This window comes from Glossina fuscipes, unplaced genomic scaffold (genome assembly GCF_014805625.2).
Source record: "Glossina fuscipes isolate IAEA_lab_2018 unplaced genomic scaffold, Yale_Gfus_2 28, whole genome shotgun sequence".
In the NCBI taxonomy this organism is placed as follows: Eukaryota; Metazoa; Arthropoda; class Insecta; order Diptera; family Glossinidae; genus Glossina; species Glossina fuscipes.
This window is the reverse complement of record NW_023998423.1, coordinates 12682489-12697276: the sequence shown is the minus strand read 5'-3', so window position 1 is coordinate 12697276 and position 14788 is coordinate 12682489. Positions and strand designations below refer to the sequence as shown.

Genomic DNA, 14788 nt, shown 5'->3' with positions numbered 1-14788 from the left:
TCAAAGTAATCTTTAAGATTACCATGTAAGTCAATGCCTATCTGACCATTACCGAATCGCTCTTGGTTAGCGTGTATATATATATATATATGTGATTATATTATATTAAGTGAACAATATGTTGTTTGCTATAAGTAGCTATTGAAAGATTTATTATGTTGCGCTTGACTAAGTAATGATGTAGTCTACTGTGCGCAATGCTATGCTATGCTATGCCGTGCGTGGTGTAGTTGGCTTTGGGGTGCACACAAAATGCCAAAATGCGTTAAGGAATGTTGTTCTCATTGTTATAGACCGTTGTTGTTGACATTGTTTTTGTGGTGTTATTGTCATTGTACATATGCCACAAGTTTTTTCGCCTTTCAGTTTCTTTTCTTTTTTTTTCCTTTTTAATTTTAATACGCCTCACTGCCTTACCTCTACGATATTTTTACATGGCAATATAAAAAGAAGTACGAGAGAATATGAAAAGAAGCACACGACACGACATTGTCCCTACGAATATATAGCTAAGCAATATTGTTATGATTTTAAAACTTTCGATGAAAGAAAATATCATTCAAGTCAACCGCGTTTTTTTTTTTTTTTTCATTATTTTTCGACTTGACTTGTTGAAGTTAAGGGCAACTCATCAGTATATTCCCCACTCAAGATGGATATACGAATCTGGAAATTTCCTGCTATTTATATAAGATTTTCTTTTTATGATTTAAAGAAGTATTTTTCGTATGGAGGCACACCTTTCCAAGCACCCTATTGTTGCGGCGCAACCTATTAGGTGAATGGGCGAATTCCTTTGCAACATGCATTGACATGCTGAGGCATTCTCTAAGGAACATCTGCATTTGTCCTGTAGTTGTTCTTCTTGACCGGCGCTGTTCGGAGTCTGAAGGACTCTATTTTTAAATAACAAGTCTTTGACTCTTATTTTGACAAATTCTTGGCGATTTTATCAAATATTGTGAACGGGTCATTTTAGTATCTTCGATGTATTATGGGCAAGTTGAGTACAATAGATCTTTCAGGTCGCCATGCGGATTGCCACTTAACTAAACATGGGAAACTTTCAAATTCTTCCCTAAAGTTTCGAGACATCGTAATGACAGAAAATTGCAAGTAAGCTGATTCAAGTTCACTTTGACCGAGAATGTTTGGAACGTTTGAATACGCTAACCAATGAAAAGGGAAATAGAAACACTGATAACTTACTCGTTAATGGTTTCGAACAAGCAGATGAGAGCCTATAAGACTTGCAGATCAACATGGAATCTTATGACCTATCATCATCGCGCAATGCATGATCTGTATTGAAATCTATTAGTCATTTACATAAATGCTTTGCATATAAATTTTTTGAGGTTATGTCTGACATCAGTCACTCCTTTCTATTTTGGTTTTAATCGAATCGTGTTACCAGTAAGTTGTATTCTTACTCCGGCTGTGTGGCAGATTGCAACTTCTTCTTAAAGATAACTACTTCCTTCAATTATTCCTTAAAATAGTATCACTAAATCTCTCCCACGCAGTCATAATATGCACAGCATCTCTTACACTTTCATAACCTATTGTTTCGTTTTCTCTATCAAAGCGATTACAAAGACTTCGCTAACACACTTAACACCATAGTTAACGAATAGAAATGAATATTGGAAAGTGTAAGGAAGCGTGTATCATACTCTGTTTAAGTAATAGCGGTACTTTGGCAAATTGAAATATCACACTAAGGTGGAAAGAAATTCACGATATAACATTCAAAGAAGCAGATGAGTCCTGCCCTTGGATTGACATGCTGAGGCATAATCAAATATTTAATGGCTTTTTAATTCAAGCAAGAAATGCAATGGATCTAAAAATTGATGTGTATAGAAAAATTCTCACAATCGGCATATGCGTTTTTCTTAGTATCGACGTCATCTTGTAACAAATCAAAAAAAAAAAAAACTACTGCATACCATGTTTGGTAAAATTACAAACGAATTGCGTCTAATTCAAGTTTAAGATAATAAAAACGTATGATTGCGATAAACGTTTAGCATTTTGAATGAATTTGAGAATCTTGAATGAGTTTTATAGCATTTGAGCATTTTGCGCTTGTATAAATATTATATTTAAGGTTATGTATATTCTTTACATATACATATACATTTGAGGTTATATCTATCTATCTATCTTCACTAATATAATGTTTCTTTTTTACGAAAAAACTTTTTCTGTATGAATTTGTTAAATATTCTCTAGTTGAAAGTTTCTGGCGGGTTATTTTTGTCAAGCTCTTTGCGGGTTGAAACAAAAAATTCTCTTTTGGTTATTTTTATGGAATGCATTTTCTCGTTCATTTTGAATGTGATCCCCAGGAGCTTGCCTGCCCTTTTTATTTGTCATTTTATTTATTTATATACATACGAGCTGAAATAAAGACAAGTGTTAAAACTCTCACACATTCTGAATTTATACTGACAAAAAAAAAACAACAAAAAAAGGAAAAAAGAAATTAAAAAAATAAATGAATTCGAGTACAAAAAAAAAAAAAATAAATAAATAAATAAAAAGACAAATAAAAACATAACGCATATCAATTCTATTTTTATCACACTGCATATATGTATACATGTATACAAGCATCTACATATGTATGCGTTTGAGAGCATGGACTCCTCTTCATTTAAATAAATATTTGTATTTGTTGCCCTATGGGATTTTTGCACATTTTTAATCAACTTCTCTCCTCTCATTCGCAAAAATAAAACTAAAAAATTGTATAACATTTTGAAACAACAAAAAAAAAAATATGAAGTGGACTTTAAAGGAAATTGAAAATTAAAGAAATCTGACCAGAACATATATATCTAAAAATAATCGTATTTTTTATACACATGTTTTCTGCTCCTTCCATTCAATTTTTCCTTCTTCAAGTCAAAGAGTGTCAGAGCAATGAAAATATTAATGTATTCATAGTGGTTAGTATGACAAAAGCGTTTGAGATGATATCTCTTATAGAGTCCAGACATCGTACATACATACAAGTCCGATTATAAAATTAAAACTGTTCGATTCGCACACGGTTCAGTTATATTCAATATATTTTTATTTCCTTTATTCAGTTGGCTTTAGTCAAAAAAAAAAAAATACAGGGATTAACACTTGAGCACCCTTCTGCGATCATTTTTTGCCATTTTCCGCATAAATTAACTCAGTAAGAGTGCTCCTAGAGTTATTTTTGATCTTTACAAAGCCCTTTCATAGCTAGGATTTAAAGGAGTTTATCCTTGAACAGTTTCCTGCGATCATTGTTTACCATTTTCCACATGAATTTACTCAGTAAGAGTGCGCCTATAGTTAGTTTCGAGCTCATCCTTGAACACTTTCCTGCGATCATTGTTCCATTGTACCATTTGTCGTACGAATTAACTCAGTAAGACTGCGCTTATAATTAGTTTCGATCTTTACAAAGCCGATTTATATCTAGGATTTTATAATCCAAAATCCAAAGACTATACTTGAATGTGGTAAGACCATCACCAAAATATGTCTCTGATCTGCTCAGTTCAGAATAAAAATTCGCTCTTCTAATGATTTGGATACAAACTGTGGTCTCTTTGTCACCTTAATAGAGAAAACTAGGTTTACCCCAAGTCCCTTCTTCTTAGCTAAGCTTAGTAACCGTCGAGTAAGTTAAACGAAGAAACTTCAATGATCCCAGTTCTAGGCCCTTTGCAAAATTCAACCAAACTAACTGAATATAATAATGAGCAAATCAGCACGTTTAAGGCCCTTTGCAAAAATCCAAGTCGTATCTGTAATCGAACTCCTTAAATACTCCTTCATTTGATATAATCTAATAAACTCAGTTTATTGCTATTGCTTGTTGATCTTTTATATGTTTGCGTCGTCTCACTTGCACACTCCTATCAACACTCAGATCAACCAACGTTGAACTATTCCTTTCTGCTTGATGTTGCTTTATTTTTCTTTTCTTTCTCTCATTTGTTTAGTTATGTACGGATTTTGTTTTTATATTTTCTTTTCTTATTCGCAAAATTTCTGTAAAAGTGAAGTCAAAATCTTGTTGTGTCTAATCAATTTTAAGAGCCTGCTCGCACTTAATTTGTCTGTCATTCCGCTGTAGATGAATTTCATATGGAAATAAACAAATAAATAAACAAATCAAGAAATTAAAGAAGACTTTTCAAAATAAGTTATCATTTTAGCAGACACTGATGTCGTACTTGCTCAACCAAGATCGTCTTTGGACTATGCAAGTGTTCTTAAAAGTACGTGAGGCTCGCATGAAATGTGTTTTGCCCTAAGCTTGATGCTCGCTAAAAACTATTTATAATATAGTCATAGGCATAGGCAAATCGTACTTTTACGCTTACGAGAAGAAAAGAAATTATTTTTATGGGTCAAAAATCTTATTATTAGTCAAAGTTGAGATAAGTAAAAAAACGAAAGTGGGACACGGCTCGCCATTAATGACGTTTTCCTTAACATAATTATTCAAGTAATGCCTTCTCAACATAAGGCTTTGTATGGTAAGTGGTCGAAAAACTGATGCAAGTTTGTTGCACCCTTGCACCCTAAAAATATCGGTTTACCAAATTTCATCAAAATATGTCTGTCGAAAACAGAAAAACAAGTCGAACAGACAAGCTTCAATTCAGAAAGTCTTTCTGATCGTTACAAAAAAAGATGAACCTATCTCAGGTCCATCTGTGTGTTGCATACATCCGCTCATATTTAATGTAGCGCAGTCATAGTAGGATACAATGAATCCTAGGCACTGCAACTCTATGTTTTGTCGGGAACATTGGGTTTCGAGAAGATTCTCAGATAAGTCATCATAAAGCCGCGAATAAATAAAATTTCAAATTAACCAGTTTGGCGTCATATAGTTCTTAATCGGTATTCATAAACAACTCTTGCTTATATATTATTTTAGTTGCTCCGAATTTTGTTATGTGAACATATATGATTTTTGCTTCCTATCTCTTAGCAGCAAGAAGTAAAAAATTTGAATTTGCTTATTCTCTTCATTTTCCTTACAATGTTTCGTCTCGATATCGTATCGTGGTTCAAGTATATTGCAACTGTTAGCCGTTAGTCTTAAGTGCTCTCAGTTAAGACCAAGAATTTATTTCTTTGAGCAAAATAAATTATAATATAAATAGTAGTAGTATTGATATTTAATCCTATGATAAATCTCTACATGTGAAGTAGCTCCGCTAAGTTAAATTAAGTTACTTTTACTTCAAAAAGGTTGATAATGAAAAATTAAAACAATAATAGAGATAGATAAACACACATTCTTGAACACTTGTCTCTCGAGTATTCGCAATAAATTGAATAAATTTGCATCGAAACTTACCACCACAGATGGTACCCTCACAGAGTTCAATTTCCAATAGCGATATAACATGAATAGCAGATATTGGAGGAAAAATTCACTTTAAGAAACGAAAACTTCTCCTTCTTTGAAGTTCAAGCAGTAATAGTCTTGTACTACTTATCTCTATTTCTTCATCTAAGTGAATATTTAAGTCAACTCTTAGAGCAGCTACTAATGCGAAGTGACGCATAGGCGTATATACGACGGTTTTTGACGTAGTAACTTTTTCAGTTTAAAACTCCATTCTTAACATTATTTGATTTAAGTTTCATTTCTTCTTACAGTTTTGGGAGATCATTTCCGAAGAGCATGGTATTGACAGCAATGGTATCTATAATGGTGATAGTGATTTACAATTAGAACGTGTCAGTGTCTACTATAACGAAGCATCAGGTGAGTAATCATCATTATCCATAAGATTAGTTAACATATTTTTTTTATTTTTTTTTTTGAGGAACGGCAAACAAACAAAGCCCCACAGGCCAATTTAAATAGCATTATCTCTTATGGGGCATGCACTCGTTCATAATTAAATAAGAATAAAAAAAAAAAAAGATTTCTGAAATTGTGCTGCACACTTATCAATGCCATTGTATAGTAAAAATTCCAGCACGCTTTCATTTATAGAGACAACAAACATTCTGACGAATCATTTCGTACGTTTGCTCATTATGCAGCGATTGTATTATTATTGCAATAATTATGACTCTTGGCCTATAAAGTGGTAATACTGTATGCCACTCATTGAACATTTCGCTCATTAAATGCACCACCAACGAATAATTGGTGTATTAATTTTATCTTATGGTTTGTTAAACGTCAAAATTCAACTCAGTACACATTAGTGTTTTGTGGTTTATTTACGCTGAGCGCATTGTGTGCGATCTTTAGATGATGGCATGTAATGAAATCCATTTGATTTATAAGCGTTTATAGCAATAATGATAACAATAAATTCATTGGCTTATCGTGTCTTAGACACCGCGGTTAGTTTATGGGCCTTTGGAAGTTAGTCAAGAATACCTTAATACAAACAAACGCAAAGCGACTGCCTTGAGGTTTGATAATTTTTCTAGTAAAGTCCTCACCCTATTGCCATACAACTTACGGGTTTTCTAGTGAAAAAAATGTGATTCTTCTTAAATCAGCTTAACATTCCGGACGGGGAACAGAAATAAAAGATGGTCAATGAGCGCAAAGTGAAGGATTGTTTTAAAGCTTCTTAGCCAAGTTTTTTTCAGTAGCTGGGGAATCGTTAAAAGCCAATGCGATAAGACTCCCTGCTCGTATTCCCGTTTGTTAACAAATTTTGACCGCTTCCTTTGGCCTGTCTATGCAAACAGAAACCTTGTCCTTATGTCCGTACAATCTAATCTCTTTTCCACATTTTTCTTCGTTTTTCATTTTCTTTTTTTTTGTATATTGTTTTCATAGGATAGCTACATTTTATACTCAAGTTTCACTGCTTTCAGAAGAGCGAGATGATGTTTTTCAATGACCACTCGTAACTATCGCCTTTCAAGTCTCGGTTTTCTGATCATAAATATTTTCTCTCTTATTCTTATTCTTTTTCTTCTTCTTCGATAGTTTCATCGAATCCTAATAAAACTATCCAATGCAATCCATCAATTATTAACAAATTATTCCTATTTAAAATCGCTGTTAGTCCCACTGTTTACAAAGAGTTGTGTAAAAATTCTTTGAATAAATCGACACAAAAAAAAAAAAAAAACTATCAAGTTTTCGTACATTTGTTAAACGCAGCGGGTGCTTAAGAATCGTTCCAACCCAAATATAGCTTTCATGCTGGTCGTCGCCATTGTTGTTGCTTTTAGAAATACTTTATATTCAACGGTTTGACTTGGCTAACATACTCAAGCAAAAAAAAAAAAAAAAACAATTTTTTAATTTGTTGCAAAGACCGTCGAGGTTAGAATATTTTTTTTTTTGCTTTTCTTATTGCATTCGTGTCTGGTGAAATTAGAAGAACTAACCGTACAACTCATTATTATTAGAACATTTAGTAGCAAAGTTGCAGGTGCCTCTTGAAATTATTTTCAACATGCGGTAGCGCACCTACAGTAACCGATAGAAGAAAATATCCATTTTCGTTCTTGTGCGCTAGTTGATCATCTCTGCATGTATTCCCTCACTTTGTTGCTTTCTTTTGTTCTTTGCATTGTATCAATAACTGGCTTTGCCTTTATTTCTCAATTGTGCGGTTTTTGTGATGTGATGAGTGTTTAAGTTAAGTTTCCATTGAATGACTTCCTTCCATTTCTGTTCAAGCACATCGCTTGTTATATTGGTGCGCATGCGAGCACGTGCCAAGCATACAAATACAAATTTACTCTGCCCTCGGCAAGCAACAAGTGTTGATTGTTTTATGATTTATTAAGTATAATTTATTGCTTATTTTTATCTGCCGCTTATTAGCAAAGCGAATTTCGGCGATTGACTAATAAAACATAAACTAATCATTTCTTCGAAATATTCTTCAAAAAGGGTGTGTTAAGTTTGTAATGCTTAATTACGGGAAAACGTTACTGATAGCAATAATTGTCAGATTCGTTGCTTAAAAAAGGGGATCGGGCAAAGCATTTCATAATCTTCTCCAATAAGTCGGCTCTTTTCGATGCTCCCTATCTTTCATTAAGAACGTTCTCGGGGGATGCGTATTACTTCCAGTGTATGGGAGAATTTAGTTGTCCCTCATTGCTAATTATGGGTCGCAGGGGACATTAGGTAGGGTAGAATATAGAATGTCTCGGTGTCCGTTCGGTAAGTAGATTTTTTCCGTCCGTTTATTCCTATTAGGGTAAAGCAAGTGTTATTTTTTTAGGTGTAACCGTCTGTGGCGGTAGAACTTAAAAGCCTCTCATATCAGCTCAGCAGCAACTTCCGATCCTATTCAAGTGGCTCGTAAGAGTAACCCTATAAATAATAAAGTCAGTAGATCGATATTCAGACAGACAGAGCGAGCATCCTCGCAGGCATCATAAGCCCACTTGTCAGGTTCGTTGGTTAAAAGGGGATTGGGGTTTGATTATATTCAGTACCTCTTCTGCTGGTTTCTCTTTTTACAGAGCAACAAGAACAGAATCGCTTAGTATCAACCCAGCAACGTCCCTGCTTTATAAAACACATCTTCTACCGATTCGCACCTTCAACGCCGTTTCAGTTATTAAGTGACTTATGAGTTGTCTTCCTTATCATCTTTCAACTTCTTTAAGAAGTCATAACTGCAGATAGCTTACTTTCAAGAAAGCAAAGGGATGGGAACGGAATTATCACAGCAAGAACTTAGAAAACTCTCTTAAGTTAATCTACCTCACTACATTAACAATTGCTTGTCTTCTTTTTAATTAAGGAAAGCTAGGTTAGCTTAGTTACCAAAATGACTTCAACAGTTCCATATTTGCCTTTCTTGAATTTTTATAACTTCTAAGCAAATATTCTCAGCACAACAGAAACTTTTGTTTTTCTTTTCCTTTCAGCTGTTACACGTTCCTCTGGTGGTAAATATGTGCCACGTGCCATTCTTTTGGACTTAGAGCCGGGCACTATGGAAGCGGTACGCTCTGGTCCCTATGGTCAATTGTTTCGGCCAGATAATTTTGTTTTCGGCCAATCAGGAGCCGGCAATAATTGGGCCAAGGGCCATTATACCGAAGGTGCTGAACTGGTAGATAATGTATTGGACGTAGTGCGCAAGGAATGCGAAAATTGTGACTGCCTGCAAGTACGTTTTGGCGAGAATTCTTTTCTTCTCTTGCATAAGCTTTGTGCATTAATTATATTTTCTTTCAGGGTTTCCAATTGACGCATTCTTTAGGTGGTGGCACTGGTTCCGGTATGGGTACCCTGTTAATTTCGAAAATACGTGAAGAATATCCTGATCGTATAATGAACACCTATTCGGTAGTGCCTTCGCCTAAAGTCTCAGATACGGTGGTTGAACCGTATAATGCCACTTTGTCAATTCATCAATTGGTGGAGAATACGGATGAAACCTATTGTATTGATAATGAGGCTTTATATGATATTTGTTTCCGTACACTTAAGGTTTCTAATCCCAGCTATGGAGACTTAAATCATTTGGTTTCTCTAACCATGTCCGGAGTAACTACATGTTTGCGTTTCCCTGGTCAGTTAAATGCCGATTTACGTAAATTGGCCGTTAACATGGTACCGTTTCCACGTTTACACTTTTTCATGCCCGGTTTTGCTCCGCTCACTTCTCGAGGCTCTCAACAATATCGAGCTTTAACCGTACCAGAATTAACTCAACAAATGTTTGACGCCAAGAATATGATGGCCGCCTGTGATCCGCGTCATGGCCGTTATCTTACGGTAGCGGCCGTATTTCGTGGTCGCATGTCTATGAAGGAGGTAGACGAACAAATGTTGGCCGTACAAAACAAGAATAGCTCATATTTCGTTGAATGGATACCGAATAATGTTAAGACTGCCGTGTGTGATATACCGCCCAAGGGTTTGAAAATGTCATCCACTTTTATTGGCAACACCACAGCCATACAGGAACTGTTTAAACGCATTTCGGAACAATTCTCGGCTATGTTTAGACGCAAAGCTTTCTTGCATTGGTACACGGGCGAAGGTATGGACGAAATGGAATTCACTGAGGCCGAAAGCAATATGAACGATTTGGTTTCGGAATATCAGCAATATCAAGAAGCTACAGCTGATGATGAATTTGATCCCGAAGTGCATCAAGAAGAAGTTGAAGGCGATTGTATTTAATTATCGCACCAGAAGAATGTTGCGGAGCATGCATTGAAGTTGAGACTTTTACCAAGAACGAAGGATGGCTGCCGATTATGCTCAGGAAGGGGAAGGAGAAATACGCCATCTTTTGCATAAACTAAAATGTCTTCTTTAGTCTACTAGATGATAAAGTCTCTTACTCTTTAGCACTCCCACACATATGCAGTCACACACAAGAATCACGAGGACACTTAAAGATAGCATTATAAAATTTCACTTTTACTCACACTTTTATCAAAGTCCAAAATAACGAAATTATTTATAAAAAAATAATAATAGTAATAATAATGATAATAATAATAATAATAATAATAGATGACGATATTAAAGGATTCATTATTGCGATTTATATAAAACATAAATGATTTATAATTATATTCGAAAGTAAACTTAAACGATTACTTTTAAGACGATTAACACGTTTTCACGCACATTTCACTACATTATCGAAACGTCCACTCATGCAAACACGTTATACATAACTCTCCTCCAAGCAATCTCACAGCATTTCTTTGTCTATCTCTTTAAAGCTTTAATTCATTGCTCATTATGCCTCAGTCTCATTCATTCATTTAGTTCATCAAAGCATATCTTTTTCTCATTTTCTTCAATTAAGATTGAGTCCCATCAAGTATTGTCTTTAAACCATATAAGGAAGGAAATTTGTACAGATTTGCATTTGCATTAATGAAAAAAACAAAAAAAAACAAAAAAAATTCCAATTACTAAGACTGACCCTAGATACACTGTGAGAGTTACTGTCTTTCCCTAAATGCAATAAATCTATCTTCTCTAAAGCTTTTCGTTTAGTTTCTTCCTCTTTCGCCAAAACAGTAAATCCAAAAAAAAAAAAAAAAATTAAAAAAAAAAGAAAAGAAATAAATGTTGCAATAAATATTTTAACTATCATCAGTCAGCTTTTATCCAAAGATTGCAAAGAATATTTAATTTAATTTAAATTCAAAAATGAACTTTAACCACATATATATATTGCATTGATTGATTTATACTTTGTAAGCATCTTTAATTCGAATTTATGAATAATTAATGAAAACATCGAGAAGTTGCACAAAACAATGTTTTTTTTTTTTTTTTTCTATTTCACTTAAAGTAAAAATTTTTGATAGAGCACGTAACCAAATTTACTTACATTTTAAGCAATTGTGTAATATTTTTCTTTTTATTTAGAAATTCTTATCGAAATAAAAATTTTGTTAAAAAATCAAAACTGAATTTACTTGAAATGATGATTATTTGCAATGAAAGGTTAGCGCAAGCAAGAAACAAATTATAGAAAATGTAATAATTAGATTGCGTTTTTTGCAAAAAAAAAAAAAATATCCAACGCACAAAATTCCTTACTTAGTAAGCTAATGTCTGTTTGGTTTAATTTTGTTATTTGTGTCTGTGATTTTTCTTCTGGTCAATACTGTCCTTCTACTCAAAGTTTTCACTAGCATAGACACCGTCATAGTATCTAGCGGAGGCAACTACCATTAAAGTTATGCTTTATAACAAAACAAACAAAAAAGCTAAGCATATATATAGGCTAATCAAAAAACTATGAAGAACAAAAACACGCTTTAATTGTTATACAAACTTTTCTTTAGGTTACTTATCCACCTAAAGTGGTATAACTACCTCACTTCATTCCTTAAGTACCGATATCATATCATAAAAAACAGCGTAATTTGCTTTCTGTACATTTCGATAGCAACTGTTTTTTTCATAGCTGTTTGGATTCATTGAAAAACTACTAGTTCTTGCAGTGATTATTTGCACTGGCCAATTGGGTTCTTGAGCATCAAAATATGCAAAAAAAATTGTGTCTCGTATACAATTTTCGATTGCTTGGCGAAGTAAATAAATGTATTAATTTCATAAACAACACAGCAGATTTTGATATGAACAATATATTTAATTGTTCGATTTCTGAACAATATAAAATTAAAGGTATAAAAGCGGAATAGTTATTATGTGTTTCAGTTGACCAAACGAATTTCAAAATCAAAGCAAATTTTACAAGTGCCCAAAGAAGTTGTACAAAGTGAATAATTCAGAACAAAAAAAAAAAAATTAAAAAAAGGGATTAATAAGTTGAAAAAATTACAAGGAGAAGTTAACCGCATGCTATGGTACCCGCTCATAATAATACACATAAAACTTTTTTTGAAAACCCGCTATATATACTATGTAAATGTATACATACTCAACTCTCTTTTAAACAATTTTAAAATAACACGGTTGACCAATGAAAGCAGACACTTTTTTTACATGAATTTCTGGCACAAACCCAAAAAAATATATATTTTTTAATTCCTCTTAGGATATATACAGCAGCAAATTACTATTGAGCGAATACTATAATCAGAAGTTAGTCGGTGTAGGCTCACACATGTGTTGGTGACTTCCTCTATTGCTACTTGGCCGTTGATAACGAACGAAATTTTTCATTTCAATTAAACCGGACGATCCGTTACACTCGCTAATCATACCCGACGTATCTACCGGCACCACTAGGAAAGTAAATGACACCATCGAAAGTACGTCTCACCGCCAGGACGGTAACGTCATTATCGCTCGATCCTTGACGCCGGTTTTGGTGATGGTGGTCTATAACGACCATCGTCTTGAGCTTCCGTTACTGTTGTCAACACCAATAGCATAGATAAAAATAAATTTTCAATTTGATTTGAAAATTACTTATTTTAAAATAACTATTTTAAACTATTTAAAATTATTATTTTAAAATTACTTCTAGCAGCGAAAATATTTACAATGTTAACGAACGAAAATAAAGGAAATTATGTTGAAGGAACAACTGATGAAATCTTAATAAAATTATCTGCGTCAGAATTAGTCCAAGAGTGGAAAAAAAATGTCTTAATATATACAAAGGTGCGTCAATTTATGCTTTGATTGATTATATTTACATTTTATTTCTTTCTTTGTTTTGTTTCGACTTTTCGTAAAAAAACTATTTTGTTCAAATATAAGGGGGGATGGTTCTAGTTCTTGTTTTTCCTTTGGTTTGGCTTTGAGTAAGTGGCGAGAGTGAAGAACTTAGGAGCAATATTGAAGCATTAAGCACATAGGACAAAAGGAAATGTTTCCGAGTAAAGAATATTAGACTCAAAAGTTTTATTCGAAAATCTCGATTCGATGAATGTTTGGTTGCCATTTGCTGCTTGGAAGTATTGCGTTTTGGTTTAATCCGTTTTCTGCCAAACATCGCCTTTGCCGCGTTTTTACTAGTTGCTGTTTGCTGAGATCCCATTCGCGTGCGGTAAATATGACTTTGTTACATTTCTATGTTACTCTCTCTGAATCTTAGTTTGGAATGAATTTCTTATCGTTCTCTCTCTTCCCTTACTCGAAGTGTTTTCACAAATCCACATTTTATCTGTAAATCCTCACAGTCTGTCTAACTATGGAACTACAAACTTGAGTATTTTTAGGGCTACTTTAAAGTGCTACTTAAAGAGGGTCCTAGGTTGTAGGTGACATTTCTGAACTAGCTAATCTCAAGCCCCGGGAGATGTGAGGGAGTTTAAATATTGTGTCTCACGGACCTTCCACACACGATTACACTTAAACGAAATGCACGGTCTTTACCATTATATGAATAGCCGAACGGATGAAACCTACTTACATGTCCCTGCATTAATTTTTTTTTTTAATTTTTATATGTTGTATGGATTGAATTTTCACTGTACACTAGTTTTAATTTGTTTCTTGTTATAAAAATGAATGATTTTTGTTTTATAAATGTATATGCAATAATGTAATATGGATTTCATTTCTCCGCCTTATACGATTCTTTAAAGTTTTACACAATTTTGTCATGGGTGTAAGGAAATAAGAAAATTTTAATAAACAACGAACATAATGTTGTTGTTTTATGCACTTTAAATAAATTTTTAAAATTGTGACTGAGGTCTTGTTACCTAAGTATGGAAGGGCTTATGGCCCGATTTAGCGAAAAGACAAAATTTTAATCAAAGTTTAATTTTTCTCGAACAAATATTTCACAACACTTTTAGGAGTTACAAGTGAACAGGAAAAAGAAATTATATTTTTCTACTCACCACTGAGGGATAGCGTTATATTTATCTTATCACAACATTTGCAGAATCCTGAACGAAATTTAAGGATGCCATCAGATATATACATTATCGTATATATCAGTAACAAATACTGAATCCTTTTAGGTAAATTTGTCTGCTCGTCTGTCCGTCCGTCCGTCTTTCTGTCCTTCTATTCCTTGGCCCGTAGAAAACATCCTCCTGGTCTCAAAAAAAAAAAAAAAAATCCAAGCTTGGAAGTTCAATCAAATGTCCCAGAGGGCAAGCCCATAGTATGACACAAAGTGCAAACACTTTTGTTTACAAAAGCAAGAAAATGAACATTTTCCCCATTATTCATATTCGATTGCAATTAACGTATATACCTTGTATTTTAATATAAAGGAAGTGTGGATAAAAGATTCGGCCGCAGGCGAATATAATTTTCTTACTAACTGACATTAACTTGCATTGAAAACTTAAAAGATGCTTACATAATATGTGTTATCGTTTATACCAAGTGATAGTGTATTCCCAAGTAGGGATCACA

At 33.7% G+C, this 14788-nt stretch overlaps 1 protein-coding gene across 1 annotated transcript in view; it reads left to right on the top strand.

The window, feature by feature from the left end:
* Positions 1 to 10871, top strand: part of LOC119636227 (tubulin beta-3 chain) — a 36810-nt gene extending 25939 nt beyond the window's left edge. The window contains exons 2-4 of the mRNA XM_038031482.1: positions 5671 to 5779; positions 8884 to 9128; positions 9197 to 10871. Of these exons, the coding sequence (XP_037887410.1) occupies positions 5671 to 5779; positions 8884 to 9128; positions 9197 to 10150 (1308 nt within the window). The 3' untranslated portion in view covers positions 10151 to 10871. The remainder of the gene's footprint in view (positions 1 to 5670; positions 5780 to 8883; positions 9129 to 9196) is intronic.
* Positions 10872 to 14788: the final 3917 nt, after the last annotated feature.